Source organism: Salvelinus alpinus, chromosome 1 (assembly GCF_045679555.1).
Source record: "Salvelinus alpinus chromosome 1, SLU_Salpinus.1, whole genome shotgun sequence".
In the NCBI taxonomy this organism is placed as follows: Eukaryota; Metazoa; Chordata; class Actinopteri; order Salmoniformes; family Salmonidae; genus Salvelinus; species Salvelinus alpinus.
In genome coordinates this window covers 66,668,348-66,693,104 of record NC_092086.1, presented here as the reverse complement: position 1 = coordinate 66,693,104, position 24,757 = coordinate 66,668,348, and the positions used below count along the sequence as shown (strand labels likewise).

The 24,757-nt window shown below is 43.4% G+C and overlaps 1 protein-coding gene and 1 long non-coding RNA gene across 2 annotated transcripts in view; one reads left to right on the top strand and one right to left on the bottom strand.

Moving 5' to 3' along the window:
* Positions 1-4,512: 4,512 nt before the first annotated feature.
* On the bottom strand, positions 4,513-5,449 carry LOC139583573 (uncharacterized). The gene is made up of 2 exons (XR_011676575.1): positions 4,968-5,449; positions 4,513-4,749 (listed from the first exon to the last, which is right to left on the bottom strand). It is a non-coding gene; the product is annotated as an uncharacterized lncRNA (long non-coding RNA).
* Positions 5,450-11,676: 6,227 nt separating this feature from the next.
* LOC139583569 (BTB/POZ domain-containing protein KCTD16-like) overlaps positions 11,677-24,757 on the top strand; it is an 88,719-nt gene continuing 75,638 nt past the window's right edge. The window contains exon 1 of the mRNA XM_071414796.1: positions 11,677-13,756. Coding sequence (XP_071270897.1) covers positions 12,913-13,756 — 844 coding nt within the window. The 5' untranslated portion in view covers positions 11,677-12,912. The remainder of the gene's footprint in view (positions 13,757-24,757) is intronic.

Genomic DNA, 24,757 nt, shown 5'->3' with positions numbered 1-24,757 from the left:
TTGCTGTTGTTCTGGGATTGATTTGCACTTTTCGCACCAAAGTACGTTCATCTCTAGGAGAAGAAAGGGTCTCCTTCCTGAGCGCTATGACAGCTGCGTGGTCCCATGGTGTTTATACTTGCGTGCTGTTGTTTGTACAAATGAACGCGGTACCTTCAGGGGTTTGGAAATTGCTCCCAAGGATGAACCAGACTTGTGGAGGTCTACAAATTGTTTTCTGAGGTCTTGGCTCATTTCTTTTGATTTTCCCATGATGTCAAGCAAAGAGACACTGAGTTTGAAGGTAGGCCTTGAAATACATCCACAGGTACACCTCCAATTGACTCAATTGACGTCAATAGCATATTAGACGCTTCTAAAGCCATGACATAATTTCCTGGAATTTTCCAAGCTGTTGAAAGGCACAGTCAACTTAGTGTATGTAAACGTCTGACCCACTGGAATTGTGATACAGTGAGTTAAAAGTGAAATAATCTGTCTGTAAACAATTGTTGGAAAAATGACTTGTGTCATGCACAAACTAGATGTCCTAACCGACTTGAAAAAACTATAGTTTGTTAACAACAAATGTGTGGAGTGGTTGAAAAACGAGTTTTAATGACTCCAACCTAAGTGTAAGTAAACTTCCGATTTCAACTGTATACATACAGTGGGGAGAACAAGTATTTATACACTGCCGATTTTGCAGGTTTTCCTACCTACAAAGCATGTAGAGGTCTGTAATTTTTATCATAGGTACACTTCAACTGTGAGAGACGGAATCTAAAACAAAAATCCAGAAAATCACATTGTATGATTTTTAAGTAATTAATTTTCATTTTATTGCATGACATAAGTATTTGATACATCAGAAAAGCAGAACTTAATATTTGATACAGAAACCTTTGTTTGCAATTACAGAGATCATACGTTTCCTGTAGTTCTTGACCAGGTTTGCACACACCTTGCAGCAGGGATTTTGGCCCACTCCTCCATACAGACCTTCTCCAGATCCTTCAGGTTTCGGGGCTGTCACTGGGCAATACGGACTTTCAGCTCCCTCCAAAGATGTTCTATTGGGTTCAGGTCTGGAGACTGGCTAGGCCACTCCAGGACCTTGAGATGCTTCTTCTGGAGCCACTCCTTAGTTGCTCTGGCTGTGTGTTTCGTGTCGTTGTCATGCTGGAAGACCCAGCGACGACCCATCTTCAATGCTCTTATTGAGGGAAGGAGGTTGTTGGCCAAGATCTCACGATACATGGCCCCATCCATCCTCCCCTCAAAACGGTGCAGTCGTCCTGTCCCCTTTGCAGAAAAGCATCCCCAAAGAATGATGTTTCCACCTCCATGCTTCACGGTTGGGATCAGTTCTGTTTAACTCACAGACAAAGAATTTACAGTTTTGGAAACTTCAGAGTGTTTTCTATCCTAATCTGACAATTATATTCATATTCTAGTTTCGGGGGCTGAGAAATAGGCAGTTTCAAATGGGTACGTTTTTTAGCCAAAAACGAAAATATCGCCCCCTAGTCTTAAGAATTACGATGATTAGATACAGTATTATGCACCCAGTCCGTCAGAGTATTTATGCTTTATCATTATGGTCTAAGACTGCTACTGATATACTTAGAACACATACTGTAATGTCCTCCATTGGATCTGGACAAGGCCAGCTGAATCTGGATTTCGAGGAAATACACAAATAATCGCTTTCAAACAGCATTCTGTCTGTCCTCCTGAACCTACTTTCACGTATTACATTTAGAGTTCACGCCACCTTTTCACGAGAGGAAAAGAACATGTTTTCACTTCACGTGAATTTCGAGTTTACATCTGAAAAACAATCAAGTGAAAATCACATGTGCAGTTTCACATGTAGGAAAACTCCACTTGTGAAAATCTTACTTTCACATGTGGAATTGCAAGTTCACATGTGGGGGTGAATTTGTGTTTTTCTCCTAATGTGAAAAATCTAGCAGCGTTGCAGTTCTTGACACATTCAAACTGGCACCTACTACCATACCCCTTTCAAAGACACTTAAATATTTTGTCTTGCCCATTCACCCTCTGAATGGCACACATACACAATCCGTGTCTCAATTCTCTCAAGGCTTAAACATACTTCTTTACCCTGTCTCCTCCCCTTCACCTCTGATTGAAGGGGATTTAACAGGTGACATCAACAAGGGATCGTAGCTTTCACCCGGATTCACCTGGTCAGTCTATGTCAAGGAAAGAGCAGGTGTTCCCTAATGTTTTGTACACTCAGTGTACATGTATGCTACCACTAGGGAGAGGCATTCGAAGTGTTAATGCTGCAGGCTTGCACCTCTCTTCTTTGTATATTGGTCCATGACCGTTGGGAGAAGCTAAGTGAAAAGAACAGAGAAGCTAGCTCTCCGTGTCTCCTTATTTTTTATCCTGTTTTCCATTTTGTACACATGGGTTACATTTTCAAAATCTAGAGATAACATGATTAACTAAACTATGAGTTTTCTGGGCATTTTGATGTATAATTTAATGGTTTTGACTAAGTGAAAAACTAATGAGATTTTCCCACTTACATGTGTAGCCTAGCTACGTAGCTAACTAGCTCAAATTTGTATGTAAGTCAATGTGAACGTTTCAGATGATTTTTAACATTTTCGTTTGAAATGTTTTGGCTCTTAAAATCCATAAGAGTTAATTGACACGTCAATCGAATTAACATAAATACAAAATTCCCAACAACATCTGTCTGTTTACGCTAGAGGTATCTTTTTTTTGTATGGGCTGTGTCTGTCTCAATCAACCGCATCCACCTCTGCATCTGTGGTGAATTTGGCAGAGCTAGAGCACTGTTTGTCAGACCAGGAGACCCCCCTCCCACACACACAACCGCTTAGACTTTTAGGGTTTAAATGAGTGTATTTACACATGCACATGTGAACCACTCTAATGCTATGTATTTAAGAAGGTTACTTTTTATGACGTTTGTATCTAATGGTTGCCTGCTAATTGTTAACTGCTAGCTAGCTTTGTGATAGGGGAGAGCTAGCCTTCCATTTTGTCCTAGCTATTTTTTTGCTTCTGTTATTGTTAGCTGTCCATTGGTTTTTGTTACATTTAGTACACAGGCCCAAAAGGGATATTAATATATTTGAAAATGTGTGAATGTGTTTTCTTTTGTAATGAATGTAAACAGATATTTTTCTACTAAGAGATGATTTTGAAATAGGGCTGTCAGAGTTAATCAGTTAACGTTTGGTCATTTTATTTTATATTAAAACAATTTTTTCGTGATTAATCACATTGTCTGAAAGCGTTCCAAATACACTGAAAACATCCAAAATACATAATATATATAGCTAAGAAAACTATGCAATATCAAAACAAGTTGACATTGAGGTTAAAGAAAGTGTGCTTTATCAATTTACTTGATTTTGCTTACCATTATTTTGGACAAAATCAAGACTTCAATATTCCTGTAAGCTTTTTATGTAAAAATCTTAAATAACAGCTCAATTTGATCAAATTCTTAATTTGTGATTAATTGTTATTAACCACAGCAAATCCTGGGATTCTCTTGATTACATTTTTAAACGTTTGACAGCCCTATTTTGAATTGAACAGTAAATATTTTGAGATTAAGAGAAATGTATAATAAATATACAGGTAACTGCCAAAATAAAGCAAACACCAACATAAAGTGTCTTAATAGGGCGTTGGGCCACCACGAGCCAGAACAGCTTCAATGCACGTTGGCGTAGATTCTACAAGTGTCTGGAACTCTGTTGGAGGAACGCAACACCATTCTTACCAAAGCACAAATGTGAAACTTCGAATATCACATGTGAAATGTTGGGAAAGCACATGTGTCTGAGTCATGTGAGAAATCCATGTAAAACCTCACACATACAGTATGTCCGAAAACCACGTATCTGACTCGTGAAAAGAAAAGAAAAAAAAATCTTCTTCACATTGGGATTTGTTCATGTGTTCATGTGTGATTTTCACCTTTTTTTTCTGAGGGTAATACCAACCTGACAACCAGCTGGCTTATTGCACAGACACAATCCCCCCAATAACTCTTATCAGGTTCACTGATAAGTGCTGAAAAAAGGGACATGCTGCCATCTATCTGCTTCTCAGCTCTATAGTCAGTTTTTCCTCCCAGGCGCCGGTTCCTCTTGAATCTCCCTTTATAAAAACCCATAAAATTAGCAGTTTCACATGTAAGAAAACTCTTAACTGTGGAAATCTCACTTTCATATGTGGAATTGCAGATTCACATTTGGGGTTGAAATAATGTTATGGTAGCAATGTTTCCACCGGTGGAATTAGGGTGACCATATTCAAAACGCCCAAATGCAGGAAATAAATGCGTGAAAAAATGTCACATATGGGGAACATTTTTTTCAGGAGGGGAAACCACATGTGAAAAATGTACATGTAAAACTTCACTTGTCTGAACCACGTGTCTGACCAAAAAACAAAGAACGTGATTTGTTCACACATGTCCGAAAACCATGTGTGACAATACAGAGGCGGATGCAAGATGCAAGCAACGATGGTTTAATGAATACAGTTTACAGCAGCAACAGGACAGACAGACTGTACTCAGACGGAATCCGACCCAGGGACTAGGGCGCATCTTCCGATGATAGCGTGCTGAGAAATCCAGGGGAGTGTGTCCGGATGGGTAGGAAGGAGCACAGAAGATAATCCACACAAGGGCGGCGAGAGAATGAGCACGGACACACGACACAACCTCAGGGAAGTAACAACGATCTGACAACAAGAAACACTGGTTACAGAACATATAAAGGGAAGATAAGTGATTCCAGCTGGCGCAGACAATCAGGCCGAGATTGGGAACCACGCCCACACAAACACGGGAGAGAGAGAGAGAGAGAGAGAGAGAGAGAGAAAAAGAGAAAGAGAAAGAGAGAGGGAGGCAGTGGATTCATGAACCGTGACAATACCCCCCCCCCCTAGGGCGAATTTACCTGTCGATTGAAATCATCGATAAGGGAGTGATCCAGAATGTCCCTAGCAGGTACCCAACTTCTCTCCTCCGGACCGTAACCCTCCCAGTCCACCAGGTACTGGAATCCGCGTCCCCTCCTTCTAGAGTCCAAAATACGATTGACAGAAAAGGTGGGTTCCCCATCAACAAGTCGTGGCGGCGGGGGAACCGGGACCGGCGGGTTAATGCGTGCCTGAAACACAGGTTTTATTTTAGACACATGAAAGGTAGGATTAATTCTCCTATACGCCGGAGGAAGCTTGAGCCGGACCGCCACCGGACTAATGATCCTGGTGACTTTGAACGGGCCGATAAATTTGGGGGCAAGCTTGTTCGAAACGGATCGGAGTGGAATGTTCTTAGTAGAAAGCCACACTCTTTGGCCAACGACGTATACCGGAGGCTTCGACCGGCGGCGATCGGCCTTAGCCTTGGTGCGCGCCCCCACCCGGAGAAGAGCCTCACGGGCTCTGCTCCATGCGTGACGGCACCTCTGGATGAAAGCGTGAGCGGAGGGAACAGTGACCTCGGACTCCGTACTGGGAAAGATAGGTGGCTGGTAACCTAAACTACACTCAAACGGAGAGAGACCCGTGGCTGCCACTGGCAACGAATTGTGAGCGTACTCAACCATAGAGAGTTGTTGACTCCAGGAAGAGGGATTCTTAGAAACCAAACATCGCAACACTCTCTCCAAATCTTGGTTGGCCCTCTCCGTTTGACCGTTGCTCTGGGGATGAAACCCTGAAGACAGACTGACACTCGCTCCCAGTAACCTACAAAACTCTTGCCAAAACTTGGACACAAATTGGGGCCCCCTGTCAGAAACTACGTCCATCGGCAGGCCATGTAAGCGAAAGACGTGATCCACGACAGTTACCGCTGTCTCCTTGGCAGATGGTAATTTAGGCAAGGGAATAAAATGAGCCGCCTTCGAGAACCGGTCCACCACGGTCAAAACAACCGTCTTGCCCTGGGAGGGCGGGAGGGCGGTAACAAAATCTAGCGCGATGTGGGACCAGGGTCTCGAAGGGACCGACAGCGGTTGGAGTAACCCATCTGGGGGTCGATTAGAAGTCTTCCCAGTGGCACAAACCGAGCAAGCCAAGACAAAACTGTGAATGTCACGAGCCATCAGTGGCCACCAAAAGCGTTGCTTAACCAAAAAGCTAGTGCGGCTGACTCCTGGATGACACGCTACGTTGGAGCAATGCCCCCACCGAATAACATCGGACCGACACCCCTCCGGCACAAACAACCGATTAGGCGGGCAACCGGGCGGAGGCTTTACCCCTTCTAAGGCCGTTTTGACCCTCGATTCAACCTCCCATGTGAGTGTGGAGACCACTAGGGTCCCGGGTAGGATGCACTCGGGAGTGGATGGGCGTTCAGAATGGTCAAAAATGCGAGAAAGGGAATCGGGTTTGACATTCTTGGAACCCGGGCGATACGAGAGAGAGAAGTCAAAACGTCCGAAAAAGAGTGCCCACCGCGCCTGCCTGGAGTTGAGTCCCTTGGCGGTTCTGATATATTCCAAATTTTTGTGATCGGTCCAAACTATAAAAGGTACCCCCGAACCCTCTAACCAATGGCGCCACTCCTCCAGTGCTAACTTCACTGCCAACAACTCTCTGTTGCCAATGTCGTAGTTGCGTTCCGCAGGTGATAACCGATGGGACAGGAACGCGCAAGGGTGCATCTTGTCATCAGAAGAGGAACGTTGGGAAAGTACCGCACCTACCCCCACCTCTGAAGCGTCCACCTCTACCACGAACTGACGCGAGGGATCGGGAGCTATGAGGATGGGGGCCGAAACAAAGCGGCTCTTGAGTTTGGCGAATGCAGCCTCGGCTGTATCGGACCACCTGAACGTCACTCTGGGGGAGGTTAAGGCGGTAAGAGAAGCGACTATCTGGCTAAAGTTGCGAACGAAACGCCGGTAGAAATTGGCGAATCCCAGAAACCTCTGTAGGGCCTTACGGGAATCTGGGCTTGGCCAATCCACCACAGCCTTAACCTTGTCAGGATCCATGCGAATACCTTCAGTCGAGACGATGTAACCTAGGAATGGAACGGATTGTGCATGAAAAATGCATTTCTCCGCCTTGACAAAAAGTCCATTCTCCAACAACCTCTGAAGCACTCGTCTGACGTGCTGAACGTGTTCCTGGAGAGAAGAAGAAAAAATCAGTATGTCATCCAGGTAAACATATATGAACTGATCAATCATATCTCTCAGCACGTCATTGACGAGTGCCTGGAAAATCGCTGGGGAGTTGGATAGCCCAAAAGGCATGACCAAATATTCGAAGTGCCCTCTGGGGGTGTTAAACGCGGTCTTCCATTCGTCCCCCCTCCTTATGCGAACCAAATGATATGCATTACGTAAATCCAACTTAGTGAACACGGATGCTCCCTGTAACCTTTCAAAGGCTGAGGACATCAACGGTAAGGGATAGGTATTCTTCACTGTGATGTTATTCAACCCACGGTAATCAATGCAAGGACGCAGAGATCCGTCCTTCTTCCCCACAAAGAAGAACCCCGCCCCCGCTGGAGAAGAGGAAGGACGAATGAATCCAGATGCCAGAGAATCAGAGATGTATCTCTCCATAGCCTCCCTCTCAGGAACAGAGAGTGAATATAACTTGCCTTTAGGCGGAGACTCACCTGGCAATAATTCTATTGCACAGTCATAGGGACGATGCGGAGGAAGAGAAGCAGCACGGGACTTACTGAACACCTCCTTCAGGTCGAGGTATTCAACGGGCACGTTAGACAAATCCACTGCCTCCTCTAGAAACACAGAATCAGACACAGATGAACAAGCAGACACTAAACAGGACTCAAGACACTTGTTACTCCACATGGATATAGAGTTATGACCCCAGTCAACTCTGGGGTTGTGTTGGGTGAGCCAAGGGTGGCCGAGAACTAATGGTGCAAGGGGTGAGTCCATGAGTAGAAATGATAGTGTCTCAGTGTGATTGCCAGAAGTGATGAGTGTGATAGGTTCAGTGGTGTGAGAAATGTTGGAGAGTTCTTGACCATTGAGAGCGTTGACGGATATCTTGTGCGTGAGTGAGGTGATAGGAATCTGGAGTTTGTGAGCGAGCTTGAAGTCCATGAAATTACCCTCTGCTCCTGAGTCCAGTAAGGCTTGGGTGTCGTGCGTGTGGGTGGCCCATCTTAGTCTTACCGGGAGGAGAGTAGATGATGAGGTCTTCTCTGTGGTGACACCACCCGATAGTAGCCTCATACTTACTACCGGGCCTGATCTTTTACCGGGCAGGAGTGGATAAAGTGGCCCGCTCTACCACAGTAGAGACAGAGTCCTTGGGATCTCCGCCTCTCCCTCTCCTCCCGGGAGAGGTGAGCTCTCCCCAGCTGCATGGGTTCGTGAGCGGAGGCTGACCTGGCCGTGTTCCCGCCGCTGGCATGCCAGCCCTCCGGGTCGTTATACGGTCTGTTAGGGCATGCTCGGCGGCCAATACGACTCAGACGAGCGTCGACCCTCAAGGCTAGTTCCACTAGTCCATTTAAACTCCTGGGAAGGTCCAGAACATAAATCTCCTTCTGGATCCGGTCCTCCAGCCCATGCAGGAACATGTCCCACTGCGCCTCCTCGTTCCACTGACACTCTGCGGCCAGAGTGCGGAATTGGATGGAGTATTCCGATACTGAACGGTCTCCTTGGCGAAGGTCAGCGAGTAGTCTGGCCGCCTCCCTACCCGCCACGGCCCGATCGAAGACCCTTCTCATCTCCTCGGAGAGTGTCTGGAAAGAGGTGCAGCATGGGTCCTGGTTCGCCCACACCGCCGTTCCCCAAAGAGCCGCTTTGCCTGATAGCAGTGTGAGTACGAATGCTACCTTAGACTGTTCACGGTTGAAGGTCCGTGGCTGCAACGAGAAATGCATGGAACATCTCGTAAGAAAAGCTCTGCAATAGTCAGGATCACCTGAATAACCCTCTGGTGTCGGTAGCCGTGGCTCTAGCTGGGAATCCGGCTCTGGCGGGGCGGGTTGAACTGCCGGTGTAGGTGGCGCAGCGAGACCCCTCAGATGTTGTAATTGTTGGGTCAGCTGGGATACCTGCGTCGCAAGGGCTTGTACTGCCCGACCTGTGCTGGAGATGTTCTCCTCTTGTTGATCCATTCTCGTGATACTGCGGGAAATGAATTCGGTCAGACTCGTTGAACTCGCTGCATCCATGGTCTGGTCAGATCGTTCTGTGACAATACAGAGGCGGATGCAAGATGCAAGCAACGATGGTTTAATGAATACAGTTTACAGCAGCAACAGGACAGACAGACTGTACTCAGACGGAATCCGACCCAGGGACTAGGGCGCATCTTCCGATGATAGCGTGCTGAGAAATCCAGGGGAGTGTGTCCGGATGGGTAGGAAGGAGCACAGAAGATAATCCACACAAGGGCGGCGAGAGAATGAGCACGGACACACGACACAACCTCAGGGAAGTAACAACGATCTGACAACAAGAAACACTGGTTACAGAACATATAAAGGGAAGATAAGTGATTCCAGCTGGCGCAGACAATCAGGCCGAGATTGGGAACCACGCCCACACAAACACGGGAGAGAGAGAGAGAGAGAGAGAGAGAGAGAGAGAGAGAGAGAGAGAGAGAGAGAGAGAGAGAGAGAGAGAGAGAGAGAGAGAGAGAGAGAGAGAGAGAGAGAGAGAGAGAGAGAGAGAGAGAGAGAGAGAGAGAGAGAAAGAGAGAGAGAGAGAGAGAGAGAGAGAGAGAGAGAGAGAGAGAGAGAGAGAGAGAGAGAGAGAGAGAGAGAGAGAGAGAGAGAGAGAGAGAGAGAGAGAGAGAGAGACAGTGGATTCATGAACCGTGACACCATGTTTTTTTTCACATGATTTCTTTGATGCTTTTTTTGTAAGAGCTCACCCACATGGTTCTGAGGTGCCCCAATCCCCTGCTTCAAGTGGCTGAAGCAGTGCAATGAAATGCAGAGCGGGGATTCATCTGGGCATAAAGCACGCAAGTACACTCCCCGAAATCATGCTGAAGTGAATGAGCAAGTCATCGTACATCATAGGCTCTGTCTGGAGAGATGTGACTGAGTAGGGGGCCTCTCTGATATACTTCCATTAAGCCCCCTCCATAGAGGGGTTGTGGTTTGAGAGGAAGCCAATGGTAAAGTAGATCTAGACCAGCTCCTCGGTGTCTGATGATGATAGATTATTCTGCTAAATAAACCTACCTAAGTTCTTATTGAACAAAACCTTTCAGTTCTGTATGGAGAGACAAGAAATGGAAATAAAAGAGCATAATGTTGATTTCCAATGTATCTCATTTGAAACTGCCATAGCCCTACTACACCAACAGTATAACACCTCACAGATGGTCATACCCCTTTAAATAGCAGCACATGACGTTGTATTTATGATTACAGCCATGGCCTACTTCTGACTGAGTGCACAGAGGTCTCAGGAAGGCCCACTCTCTGAGGAGCAGCAGGTCTTCAGAAATACCACAGGACAACATTAAGTAGAAAAAGAGACATTTAGGGTGGACCTTTTTTTTAAGAGGGCAATTGTATCATCTCTTCCATTTACTGTATAGGCCTTTTGAGGTAGCCGAGTATCATCCTGCGTAAACCACTGGAGCGGTTTTTAACCACTTGATGAAAGTTACAAAGGGGAAGAATCCATCAAATATTACAATTGGTGGTAGGTTCTTCTGAAATGAAAGTGCTCAGAATGAGAGGAGAGTATCTCTCCTCTCAGTTTTAGTAGGTCTTTCCTGCAGTCAAATGACCTAGTGGCCTCATGGGTGGATGTTATTAATCTTTTTCATAATTTCATAAATAATCAATATTATAAAAAATCAAATAAAAACTGAAAATGTGGTGTGTCTATGTCAAACGGTTTTGTTATATTTCAGTCTTCTGTGATGTATATAAAGTGTAATATTGGGATGCAAGCACAACATTTTATACATTTCACTTCCTTATCTGACATGGTACAGGTTTCTTCTTTTTAAAGCCCATAACCATGTGTGTGAGGTGTATGCTTTTGTTTCAAAGTAGATTTGTTTTAAGACTACTAAGAAACCCTCTGTGTGACCCTGATTTAGCCCACTGCAGTAAAAGGTTCTTGTGGGATATTGGGCAATATGAACACCCATTAACAATGACTGCTGGGATGGCCAACCAAGTCCAAATCCAAAGAGTGAATTTATATCTAATAAAGGAGCAGCAGTATTACCTTTTGTTATGAAATGGATGCCTAGATGCAGTTATCTTGAACATATTGTGGAGTTATACCCAACATGACATGGCTGTGTACTTTGTGCAGTCTTGGCTTATAAAACCAATCGCATTTAGCCCTGTCCGTGAAAAAGTAGGCCTAATTATTTTTGTATCAATAATTGCCTTATTCCCCTCAAACACTTATCTCCAAGATAACTATTTCCACTCTCGTATCAACAAATTTAGAGACATTAAGACAGTCTACAACACGTTGAGTTTCAACAAACAGAATGCTAAAATGTGCACGTGCCGCAAGCTAGAGCTGCATGCAAGGTGCCTGTGAGCTGGTGGAGCTGTCCGTGGTCCTGAAATTATTTTTATTCTAGAGCGTCGAACATAACTGCAAGAGGCGCTGTTGCATAATCAGAATGTTAACAGTGGAGGCAGTAGCTATTTGCCACACCAGACCAGTCAAGTGCAATGCAAATTGATGGGCTACTGTTAAGTATTTATTTCTATCATAATGGCCCACTATGGTTGACAACACCATGGTCCATTTCTTTTCGAGCCTGAAATCGCTTCCGTTTTAAATACTCACAAAAACCTATTATGGACTAAGATAATGGATAAATGATTGCACTCGGATTGGGTGTTGGCTGTTGAAACGTAATCTTGTTGGATAATTTTCAGTTTGCACAAGTTTAACCTATAGGTCGACATAAAAAAAGGTGAAAGGTAGCTTTCAATATATGATATATATATATATATTTCAGTATATTCCTTTAAGATGATGTAATTATTTATTACCTATTATGGTTTATCCCTGCACCATTGAGGCAACATCAGCTGAGACGTTGTTTTTTTACGCTGCACCACCTTGCTTGGAGGGGACCGGGAGAATCGTTTCAGCTCCTCCGACAGCTCCAGCTATGCAGCCTTCAGCGCGCCCACAGCCATGACACAATTTGTTCCTACGACCGCTAACAGCACAATCTGAGCACTGGGGGACACACTTACAGGACTCATCAGGGCGGAGTGGATGCAACCTCTGTGAAGTTACTCTTCAGACAGCCTTTTTAATCAGCAAGACCAAGTCCTCGTGTTCAAAGGAAGTTAGAGATAAAACGCCGGTGATAACGATATCTTTCCCTTTGGACTTTAGAAGTTGTTGTGATGAGTTTTTCTATTGAATATGTTGTAGATATATTTGTGCATTTATGTAGAGTATTGGGCTATCTATAAGCTATTCATGTTGCTCTAGCAAACAGAAGCAAGGCAGCTCATGTTCCGTTTGACAGCGTTTCTATGTGATTTGGCCGCGAGGGTTCTCATGAACCTCATTCATTTCCCTCGGCAATGTTCTTCTCCCATGGGCAATGGAAGCAGAGCAACTGATGCACGCTGTTGTGGTACACACCTTTGATGCGTCTGTATATATTTTTGTAGTCTCAAAACACCGTTTGTTTCGTTATCTTTTGAGGTGGGTTTCGTGGACATCCACCACTATGCTATTTTTCTAAGACTGCAGCGACTGGTAGGTGAATGACTGACTTTATAAGATCGAATTCTCATAATTTATGTTCAGTGTGTTTAATTGTACATTTTAAACACAAATATACCTTGTTTTAGTCCAAGTAAAATAGCAACGTTTGGACATCAATCTACCGTTTCCATCTAAAATTCGGTGGAGTTTTTAGTCAATCATGACGGAAACAATGGCATTGAGTGGAAACTGTAGGACTAACCCTACATCCAAAGACCAAGGATCTGTTCAGAATAGTTTCCCAGATGTTGTAGAATTAAATGTCGGGGGACAGGTGTATTACACACGTCATGCAACGTTAGTAAGCACCCCGAATTCCTTGCTGGGAAAAATATTCTCACCCAAGAAAGATGCCACTAACGACTTGGCGCGGGACCCTAAGGGACGCTATTTTATCGACAGAGATGGATTTTTATTTCGATATGTGCTGGACTTCCTCAGAGACAAACAAGTTGTACTGCCCGACCATTTTCCAGAGAAGGGGAGGCTTAGGAAAGAAGCGGAGTACTTCCAGTTGCCAGACATGGTCAAACTATTGACCCCCGAAGATTTAAAACACAGTCCAGACGAATACTTCCACAGTGATTTTGAAGATGGTTCTCATGGCAGCGACCACAAGATGTGTCCGCCGTCATCACTGGTCCCGGCGGACAGAAAAAGTGGGTTCATTACAGTTGGTTACAGGGGCTCTTGCACAGTGGGCAGAGAGAGTCAAACTGACGCCAAATTCAGAAGGGTCCCGCGGATTTTGATTTGTGGGAGGGTCGCGTTAGCCAAGGAAGTTTTTGGGGAGACCTTGAATGAGAGTCGAGACCCAGACAGGACACCGGATCGATATACTTCCAGGTTTTACCTGAAGTTCAAACACCTTGAGAGATCATTTGACATCCTGTCAGAGTGTGGTTTCCAGATGGTTGCCTGTAACTCTTCAGTCACAGCGTCCTCCGTGAATCGACACACAGAGGACAAGATCTGGTCAAGTTACACTGAATACATCTTCTATCGTAAGTTGCTTTCGTTTTTACTTTCGTTTCTACCAGGTACCAGCGTAACTACACACATCCCATGTGAAATAGTCCTCCCAAGTCACCACTAGAAGGCACACTTGCTTTACAAGTTTTCCCCAAGCATCCTGCTTTTGAAGTAGCACTGAGAGTGGTCACACGCACGCACGCGCACGCGCACACACACGCACTCACACACAATATCATGCATGCACAGAGATAGTCACTCAGTCCCTGTCTGTGTATGAGAGTGTGAGTGCCAGTGATCAATGCTTGCCAAACTGTGTATCTTCTGTGGAAATGGTGTGTTCCAATCCACTCCATGAAAAACACAACTGAAAATAGCCTACTACAAATTGAGCAACAGAATGTGTCGTTTGAATGCTGGTATGTGTTGAGGACGTGTCTGTCTGCCCACTCGAGAACTAATCTAGTTTGAGTTCACTCCTTTTAATTGCACTCTTACTGCTCTGTTGTATTCCCCCATGGGTCTAAACCCACTTGTTCCCAGAAACTCCTACCTGGGAAGTGCTATTCATCTTCCATACTGAGTGTGCTGCAGCCTCTCTTCATTTCTCTCCAAGCCTTCATTTTGAGGCATGGTAAGATGTAAGATGATGGGTTTTACAATGGCTCTCAAAATATTTTATGGCGCAACAAAACACCACATATACTCAGAGGTGACAGTATAGGAGGTGTTCCTTAGCTGCATAGGCCCTGCCAAAAGGTAGAACTTAAAGCAAGCTCATACTGCGACAGCATTCCACTCTGAGCTCATAAACCATATTGAGACCAGATTTTCTCAAGTATATACAGTATACTGTAGATTCTTCTGTGTCATTTCCCCGAAGAATTTGCAAGGAGATGCTATTAGATTACCAATAAGCACTGTATGTTGGGAGCATATTAAGTTCCCTGATTAACAGGTGCAACAATTTAGAGATTATTCCTTCAGAAAAGGAGTAGATACAATTCCACAACAGCTAAACCTGTGTCATGACTCATGCAGTTCAGATGAGTAGCATGCACTTGTCACTGTCTGGTTTCTGTACTACACAAACGCACATTCTAGCGATACCATGTATATTTGTCGATGAGAGTATGCTCCAAAGACCTCTTCTTGTTTACAGTGAAATAACATTGCTTTGCGGATCCCGTCAACCAATATTTAGCTGTGAGTCCACACGGGAAGTTTGTAAAGGTTGAAGGCACGCAGTGGAATCAATGAAGTCAGTGACAGCCTCTTGTTTGTCTGCTCACCGTCTCTGCCTCCCTAGCACGCTCCTGCTCCCCCGTCGCCCCTGGCAGAGCGCACCAGTTGCCTTTTATAGGCCTCACTGCTCCGTCTCGGTGTCTGCGTCGCCTGCTATCCACGGCAGTCACATTTATTTACCAATTTGTCGCATGGTTAGAGTGATTGATAATCAATCATTTTCAGTGACAGTCGGAGGACTCACTGCTGGGACCTGCATGCCGAAGACATAGTAAATCATGCAATCATTTTTGGGGGCAAAATAATAATTTCTAAACCGTTTGCCTGGGTCCTTCCTTGTAAATAAATAAATACATCAAATTATTACATTATAGAAAATTTGGTCATTGCGAATGCCCTTTCATATGGTGATGGTAAGTCATGTGTGACAAAGAACACTATTAGCTTAGAAAACACAAATTAATAATTCTCCTGTAATGTGTTGCGGTAGGTGGGAAGAAGGGTGCATGGCACCATGTGTGACCCGACACATTCAAGGCCTTTGCACCTTTCCAGAGTGGCACCATACAAACACACATGCACCGGTTTCAGCTTGAACAACTGCAAAAAGTAATACATCAAGCATATGAGTGTTTAGCAGTAAAACTTTGGTGTGACATTTTGGGAAGGAGCTCAACGCTGTTTGCCTGTTTAAACCGATTTGCTTAGCTGGAGATGGGGCGTGACAGCTCAAAGGCTGCGCTTCATAGGTGCAGCTGCTTCCCAGTCCAGTCTGTCAGGGGAGCTGCCACTGATCCCAAAGTCTGCATTATTCAGACAGAACCAGGGAGGGAGGGTAGAGGAGAGAGGAAGGATATCTGGGAAAGATGGACTGGATTATCTGGCTGTTCCTTGACCTGCTCTCCAAACTGTTTAATGACTGCAATCCCAGGCCCCAAGGGAGTCCTAGGAACTCTGGAGCTGCTGTGCATTTGACTAAGAAAGACCTGTTGAGGGAGAAATTACATTGTCCAAAAAAACCTTCTTCCATCTCTTTATCAATCCATTTTCTGGATTGAAATGGCAGATGCTTCTGCTATTGTGATGGAGTAAGTGCTCTGTGGTGCCGCAGATAATAGCACAAAGAGCTGCTGGAGTGACTCTTCACAAGCACACTGATGCTGCAATGCATAGCATAACACTGGGCACTAGGCTTGGGCAGGGTATGGAAAATAACTTAAGCATTTATTCAAAACAAGTCTAAATCATCTCAATTACAATTTCTAGGAAATTTGCATATATACAAGTTTGGGGAGATTATGTTTGGCTTATTGCATTATTGAATGTCTGTTGAGGTTGGAGTAGGTGCTAATCCATAAAGAAAATGATGAAGTCGATAAATCTTATTTAGCAAGAAATGTAATCTTAAACCACGGTAGTACATGTCACCAACCTCTAGCCAGAGGCTACCCATAAGAAGGAAACTTTTGAATGTGGATATATCCATGATGATGAGACTTTTCCTTATAATACCGACTGACCCCCATACCCATCAAATTTAAAGCTGCAATATGTAACTTTTTGGGTGACCTGACAAAATTCACATGGAAATATGAGTGATAGATCTGTCATTCTCATTTCATTTTTGCATCTTTCAGTTTAGTACACCAGCTTCAAACAGCTGAAAAGACAATATTTTTGTTTATGGAAAATATATTTCACAGCGGTTTAGATGGTACAATGATTCTTTACACTACATTTGCTTGTTTTGTCACATAAACTGAAATTGGGCGAACTATTAGAATTTTAGCAACCAGGAGATGGTGGAGCGATTTCTGCATAGTGAGGAGTTACTCTCGTTACTCTCGTCATAAATCTAGAGAAAAAAAAGTGCAATGGACCCACCAACGAAAAATGAGCCTCATTCAGAAAGAGATTATGCTCCACGCTCACTTAAACACGTTTACTTAGATATGCAATTTTCTTTGCTCTGGTATGTTGAATAATTTCTGCCTACTAAGCAACAGTGAGAGAGATTCTTGAGATAGAAAAAATGTAACACTTGTGGGACCAATATACATTTTCTAAAATGCTACATATACTGTAGATCTGGCGTCTCATTGTTCAATGGCTGGGGCAGGATAACATTGTTTAATTGTTTATTTTATTTCAATAGAATCTCAATGAAGATACCCCGGTTGTTCTTCCTTCGTGGCATAGCTTCACATCCATGTCTTACGTATATAACAAATGCAAATCATTCACTCTATACTACAGCTTGATGACCTGTGGGAATGTTGACATGGATTTTAGAAGTTGTAGTTCTTAACATGGATCAAGATTCTAGTCAGAATACACCCCTTAATCCTGAAACCTGAGCTCCATGTGTATCTGTGACCAGAGGCATGTGGTATTATGGCTGTATAGCACATGCTGAAATATATTATTTCTTCTTTACTTTTTATAATCCCATGGATGACAGATATTGTGGTTCGTAGTCTCACTGTGCGTGTTTGTCATAGTAAGCTACTGGTGACAGGTGACAGTTTTGATACTCATCACTGCATCCTGGATCAAAAGGTTGGCTGGACTTCGCTAAAGACCCATGTATCTCTACATTATTTCCTTTTTGTTTACAAGGCCCTACTTCATAAACTCCCATCTTATCTAACATTGCTGTTGACATATAGACAGCTGAGTTGCCTAACCTGTTCACAGGATTGGCTAACTCTTGAGGTTCCTAGGGTCTCCACCGAGCTACACTGTAGGTAAATCTGCTTTTAGTTTTAAAGCACCGTGTTGCTGGAACAAAATTCTAAATACATTCCACCTTAATGTTCTGCTGCCGTTAGGCCAGTTTAGAGAATTGATTGTGGACTTATTTGTGGACGAATGTAACAGTTTATCTAGGTGATTTGTGATGTTTTACTTGTGCTTCCCACGACTGTAGTTTTGTGTTTTAATGTGTATATATGCATATTTTGTGTATAATGTGTATATTTGTGTTGTATCGTGCAGTGCACATTTGAAAAAGAGACCTAGGCCTCAAAATGTCTTCCCTTTTAAAATAAAGGTAAACTAAATAATAATAATACATATGTGCCAGCCTTGAAAGTCCCCTAACATGCTTCAAAGAGCTAGATACCTTCAGAGTACTCTGGATTTCTCATCCCTTGTGTTACACTTAACAAACATATGGAATATTTCATGTGTTTGCATCAGGACTCAGGAGGCAATGACGTACTGGCTTTAGAACCTGTTATTTCAATACTATGAGAAGTCAGCAGGGCCATGGTAAATTGTCTCACTGGGTAAATGTGAAGATGCCCAACATGCCTCAGAGGTATGCCACTAATTGTGAGATCAGCACGTTCAACTCTGTTGGTGGACCTCCAAGGTGTGTGTGTGTGTGTGTGTGTGTGTGTGTGTGTGTGTGTGTGTGTGTGTGTGTGTGTGTGTGTGTGTGTGTGTGTGTGTGTGTGTGTGTGTGTGTGTGTGTGTGTGAGGGAAAGAAAGAAAGTGAGTGAGTGAGTGAGTGAGTGAGTGAGTGAGGAAGCAAACAGAGCAGACAATTATCAAAATCCATCACCCCTGAATCTCATGTTAGACAATTAGTGATGTTACAGGCTGACATTTCAGTGCAGAGCTACCCTTTATTAACCATTACGCCTCTCGCGTAATAAACCTTGCATACGTACAAAAGTTATCAAGCAAATGTTGGCACTACAAAATGTGAACTTGAGAATGTGCTCACCTCCTGCAAACTTTAGACTATGCATATGCTCATCTGGTAGTGGTGGAAATATTGTATTGCAAGCTGGCAAGTACAGTAAGTATTTTGTTTAAATGGGAGATATGATGAAAAGATTATTCATAGAAAAATAAAAACAGGAAAAACATATTAACAAGAATGCAACCATTTGCCATTGGTGAGAAGAGCGAAAATCAATGTGTTTTATGTTTAAAATCTTAAATAATTAGACATAGGAATCTTAGAATTAGACATATGAAACTTTTTACTATTTTATTTTCATAACCATTGCAGAATTTATTCCTCACCTTTTCTGTCTTTGATGGGTTCATATTCCCGAAGGAGCCATACAACAAGTTACCATGCACATCTCTCATTTAATTGGACCTAATAAATAGATAGGCTATATGCAGTTCGAGTTTTGCAATATCATAGGCCGAGCGGTTTATAATGACGGTATACATTCAAATTTACATTGGAGTAGGCCTATGTATCAAGTTTCAAGTTTTTATTGTCATGTGCACAAGTAGCCTACAGTGAAATGCCTTTCTTGCTTTCTCTTTCCCAACAATGCAGTAATCAATATCAGTAGTACTATAATATTTTTAATAAACAGTCAAGTTGAACAAAAACACACTAGAAATGTAACTGTAACTACTGTGAGTACTGTAATTGACTTTTTTTTGTAGCCTGCCCTACAATGTTTCAGAATTTGTGGGCAGTCCATCATATTTAGGTTGGGGGAAAAGTCGATATAAACCATTGTTGAATTCAAATGTTCTGCTGACAGGTCCACAACAATTTGCCATTGTTTTCTCATTCAGAAACTGAATGTAGCTTATGTACAATATTTGTCAGTATGAGTAGGCTACAGTATTGCTGTGTGATAAGAGCACGACATCATTGTCTATTTAATCTCAGAGCCTTTACCAAGGCGGGACATTTAAACCCAATAATCTATTGATAAAATAAATATTGAACAACAATTTGTCTTTTGAATGCTGTGGCCTAATGCCAATATTTCCAAATTATACAGCAAATAAAGGCTGTTATTGTCACCATAAAAGGGGAATGGAGGCGTTTTCAAGCCTGCATAGTTTTCGACAGGTCTGATTTATAATGGGAAACATGCTATGTATGGCATGCGGCAAGTTTATAAATCTCGCGCCTGATTTTTCAGAAATAGCGCAAGCAGATATTTAGTGTGAAATTTACGCAAAGGTTATAAATGAGGCCCCTGGACCCTCAGCAAATAGCCTGCAATACAGAAATGGTCAACACTGTTTAAGCTTTTAAAACGGTAAAACAGTGAGATAAGAACGGATACATAAATATACAAAAGTATGTGGACACCCCTTCAAAGGTTTCAGCCATACCCATTGCTGACAGGTATATATCTCCATAGACAAACATTGGAAGTAGAATGGCCTCACTGAAGACCTCAGTGACTTTCAACATGCCACCTTTTCAACAAGTCAGTTTGTCAAATGTCTGCCCTGCTAGAGCTACCCTGGTCAACTGTAAGTGCTGTTATTGTGAAGTGGAAACATCTAGGAGCAACAATGGCACAACCGCGAAGTGGTAGGCAACACAAGCACTAAGTGCTGAAGTGCGTACAGCGTCAAAATTGACTGTCCTGGGTTGCAACACTCACTACAGAGTTCCAAACTCTGTAGCAACATCATCACAAGAACTGTTCGCCGGGAGCTTCGTGAAATGGGTTTCCATGGCCTGACCTAAGCCTAAGGTCACCATACGCAATGCCAAGCGTTGGTTGGAGTGGTGCAAATCTCTCTGCCATTGGACTCTGGAGCAGTGGAAACTTCTCTGGAGTGATGAATCACGCTTCACCATCTGGCAGTCCGACGGACTAATTTGGGTTTGGCGAATGTCAGGAGAACACTACCTGCCCGAATGCATAGTGCCAACTCAAACGTTTGGTGGAGGAGGAATAAGGGTCTGGGGCTGGTTTTCATGGTTCGGGCTAGGTCCCTTAGTTTCCTTGAAGGGAAATAAAACTCTACAGCATACAATGACATTCTAGACAATCCTGTGCTTCCAACTTTGTGGCAACAGTTTGAGGAAGGCCCTTTCCTGTTTCAACATGACAATGCCCCTGTGCACAAAGCGAGGTCCATACAGAAATGGTTTGTCGAGATCGACGTGGAAGAACTTGACTGGCCTGCACAGAGCCCTGACCTTAACCCCATCGAACACCTTTGGGATAAATTGGAATGCCGACTGTGCGCCAGGCCTAATCGCCCAACATCAGTGCCTGACCTCACTAACGCTCTTGTGTCTGAGAACCCGCAGCAAATTTCCAACATCTACTGGAAAGCCTTCCCAGAAGAGTGGAAGCTGTTATAGCAACAAAGGGGGGACCAACCCAATTTGAATATCCATGGTTTTGGAAAGAGATGTTTGACTAGCCGGTGCCCACATACTTTTAGTCATGTAGTGTACGTGCTAAACCCATATAGTGTAATAATCTGTAGCATTGTCCTGATTTATTCTGCACCAAGGCCAACTTAAGGCCAACTTTATTATTACGTTTTCAGCTTTCCCTCCTGTCTAAAACACAATATTGAATGGCATTTTGTGCTCAGCTCCTCCCCATATCCTCCTCTCATGTCTGGTTTCCCTTGAACCCCTACAGAGGGTGAACAATTTCCTCGTGCTTGCAGAGGCAGACATAATGCTAACAGCCACACAGCCTGCTGCATTAGTAGTTCCAGAATAGGTTTGTCTCATTTCCAGGCAGCATCATTCACTGTCTAACTAGACTAGGACCTACAAAAGAGATGCACTCTGCAATCAAGGGAGTTTAATGTCCACTCGATTTTTGGAGCGTTTGTGCTCTTTTTGCAGCATTCAGAGGATGAAAATACTGTGCAGATAGATAGCTCGGCCGAGTGTCCTCTCCAGTGTTGGAGTATGCTGCATTTCCATAGATTTTTTTTAACTTCACCTGAAGCATACAGAGCCAGTGCTGTTCTTTTACTCTCCTCTCAGTGCAATGCTTCATTACCTCATTATTTTCCCCTTAGCAGTTACTGGTGCTCTTCTACTTCACACAGATACTCTTATGACTCTGCCATATTGCTAATGCTGCTCTGTAATGCAAGCTTACCAAATCAATTTATGTCGTGAACCGCACATTTGCATATTGTTTAAGTTAATGAACACCAAAGACCAATGTTTTCGAATCTTGCTCGCGCTAGTTAATTTCTTTACTGTATCTTGGTTCCTTATAATATGATGTTGGATTGCATGAAGTCACTACTGCAATGGGAAGGGGAAAAGGATCACAGTGTCCTCTGACCCAACTCCTTGTGTGCTGATGATTTGGGTCATGACAGCGCCAGGCAGGCAGAGGGATTCCCTGGTGTGTTAACTCAGGAGACATGCTGCCCTCCCTAGCCCTGACGCTAAAGGTCAACAACCAGATCAGAAAGAAAAACAGACACGTCCGCAGAATGAGAAAAGAGTGAAATATAATCTTGACATGGCTTTCTGTGTGGATGCAGTGGCTAGAAAGGAGCGAGACATAATATTGTCATGGCTTTATAATATTATGTACAGTACCAGTCAAAAGTTTGGGCACACCTACTCATTCAAGGGTTTTTCTTTGTTTTAATCAATTTCTACATCGTAGAATAATAGCAAATACATCAAAACTATGAAATAACACATATTGAATCATGTAGTAACCAAAAAACAGTATTTATATACGTATATATTTTGTATTTTAGATTCTTCAAAGTAGCCACCCTTTGCCTTGATGGCAGCTTTGCACACTATTGACATTCTCTCAACCAGCTTCACCTGGAATGCTTTTTCAACAGTCTTGAAGGAGTTCCCACATATGCTGAAGACTTGTTGGCTGCTTTTCCAGCACTCTGTGGTCCAACTCATCCCAAATATATTTTGATTTGTCTAACACTTTTTTGGTTACTACATGATTTCATATGTGTTATTTCATAGTTTTGATGTCTTCACTATTATTCGACTATGTAGAAAATAGTAAAATTAAAGAAAAACCCTTGAATAGGTAGGCATCCAAAGTTTTCACCCGGTACAGTATATATATACTATATATAGTTTCTGATCAAAAATATAAACGCAACATGTAAAGGGTTTTATGAGCTGAATTATAAGATCACAGAAATTTTAGGTGAAAAAAGCTTATTTCTCGTAAAGTATGTGCACAAATTTGTTTACATATCAAGAAGCTGATTAAACAGCATGATAATTACACAGGTGTACCTTGTGCTGGGGACAATAAAAGGCCACTCTAAAAGGTGCAGTTTTGTCACACAACACAATGCAACAGATGTGCATTTGGCATGCTGACTACAGGAATGTCCACCAGAGTTGTTGCCAGAGAATTGAATGTTAATTTCTCTACCATAAGCCACCTCCAATGTCGTTTTAGAGAATTTTGCAGAATGTGCAACTGGCCTCACAACCTCAGACCACGTGTTATCACGGCAGCCCAGGACCTCCACATCCGGCTTCTTCACCTGTGTGATCGTCTGAGACCAGCCACCCGGACAGCTGATGAAACTGTGGGTTAGCACAACTGAAGAATGTCTGCACAAACTGTCAGAAACCGTCTCAAGGAAGCTCATCTGCTTGCTCATTGTTCTCACCAGGGTCTTGAACTGACTGCAGTTCAGTGTCGTAACCGACTTCAGTGGGCAAAGGCTCACCTTCGATGGTTACTGGCACGCTGGAGAAGTGTGCTCTTCACAGATTAACCCCGGTTTCAACTGTACCGGGCAGATGGCAGACACCGTGTATGGCGTTGTGTGGGCGAGCGGTTTGCTAATGTCAACATTGTGAACAAAGTGCCCCATGGTGGTTATTGTATGGGCAGGCATAAGCTACATACAACGAACACAATTGCATTTTATCAATGGCAATTTGAATGCACAGAAATACCGTGACGTGACCCTGAGGCCCATTGTTGTGCCATTCATCCACCCTCATCACCTCATGTTTCAGCATGATAATGCACAGCCCCATGTCGCAAGGATCTGTACACATTTCCTGGAAGCTGAAAATGTCCCAGTTTTTCCATGGCCTGCATACTGACCAGACATGTTCCCCATTGAGCATGTTTGAAATGCTCTGGATCGACGTGTACGACAGCTTGTTCCAGTTCCCACCCATGTCCAGCCACTTCGCACAGCCATTGAAAAGGAGTGGCACAACATTCCACAGGCCACAATCAACAGCGTAATCAACCCTATGAGAAGGACATGTGTCACGCTGCATACTATAAGATCTGAATATTTCTAAACATTAACTTATTCACTATGAATCTTCCCTTGTACACAAGCATTAGGTCGATCATAATGGTCACATGGTTTGGAAAAAGTAAGAAATCTCATCTAGCGTTATCAACTCATATTTCCTTTCAGTTCACTCGCTTTTGTGGTATCTTTAGAGTCCAATTGATCATCCGATAGTGGGCCCTCTGACAGGTTGGAAGACTGCTTGGCAAATTGCCTGAGCCTCCCATCCCTCTGGGGGACCTGATACAAGAAAACCAATTTGAAAGAAATTCAGTAAACAGTGAATACCACAGGGGGCAGATACATTCCTTCACGATCCTCCCTTAGCCTCTCCTTTGTCTTATGTTTATTTTCCCTTCTGCTCTAAGGACAAATCATGTATCGATCTGTTTTTAAGTTTATAGTCCTTCAAACACCATGTGAAACCTTCTAGTCATAACGGACTGACTGGCAGGATGGGTGCCAGCCTGCTAGGGAAATTACATTTACAAAAAGGGATGTGGCCACATCTAAACAGTGCTATAGAACGAGAGAGAGAGAGAGCAAGAGAGAACACCTAAGTGTGTTTTTACTTCAGTGATGTGGTTATAAGAATAGCCTTGGTCTCAAGGAAATACTTCACTCAGGAGCCCTTGAGAAATATGACCTTGAGGTGTGATGGAGAATGACATCCAGTCTCCGTTAATCTTTGTTAACCCAGAAGTAAAATCTTGGGTAATCTGGTCAGCTGAGTGATTAACTTCTGCATTCATACGTGA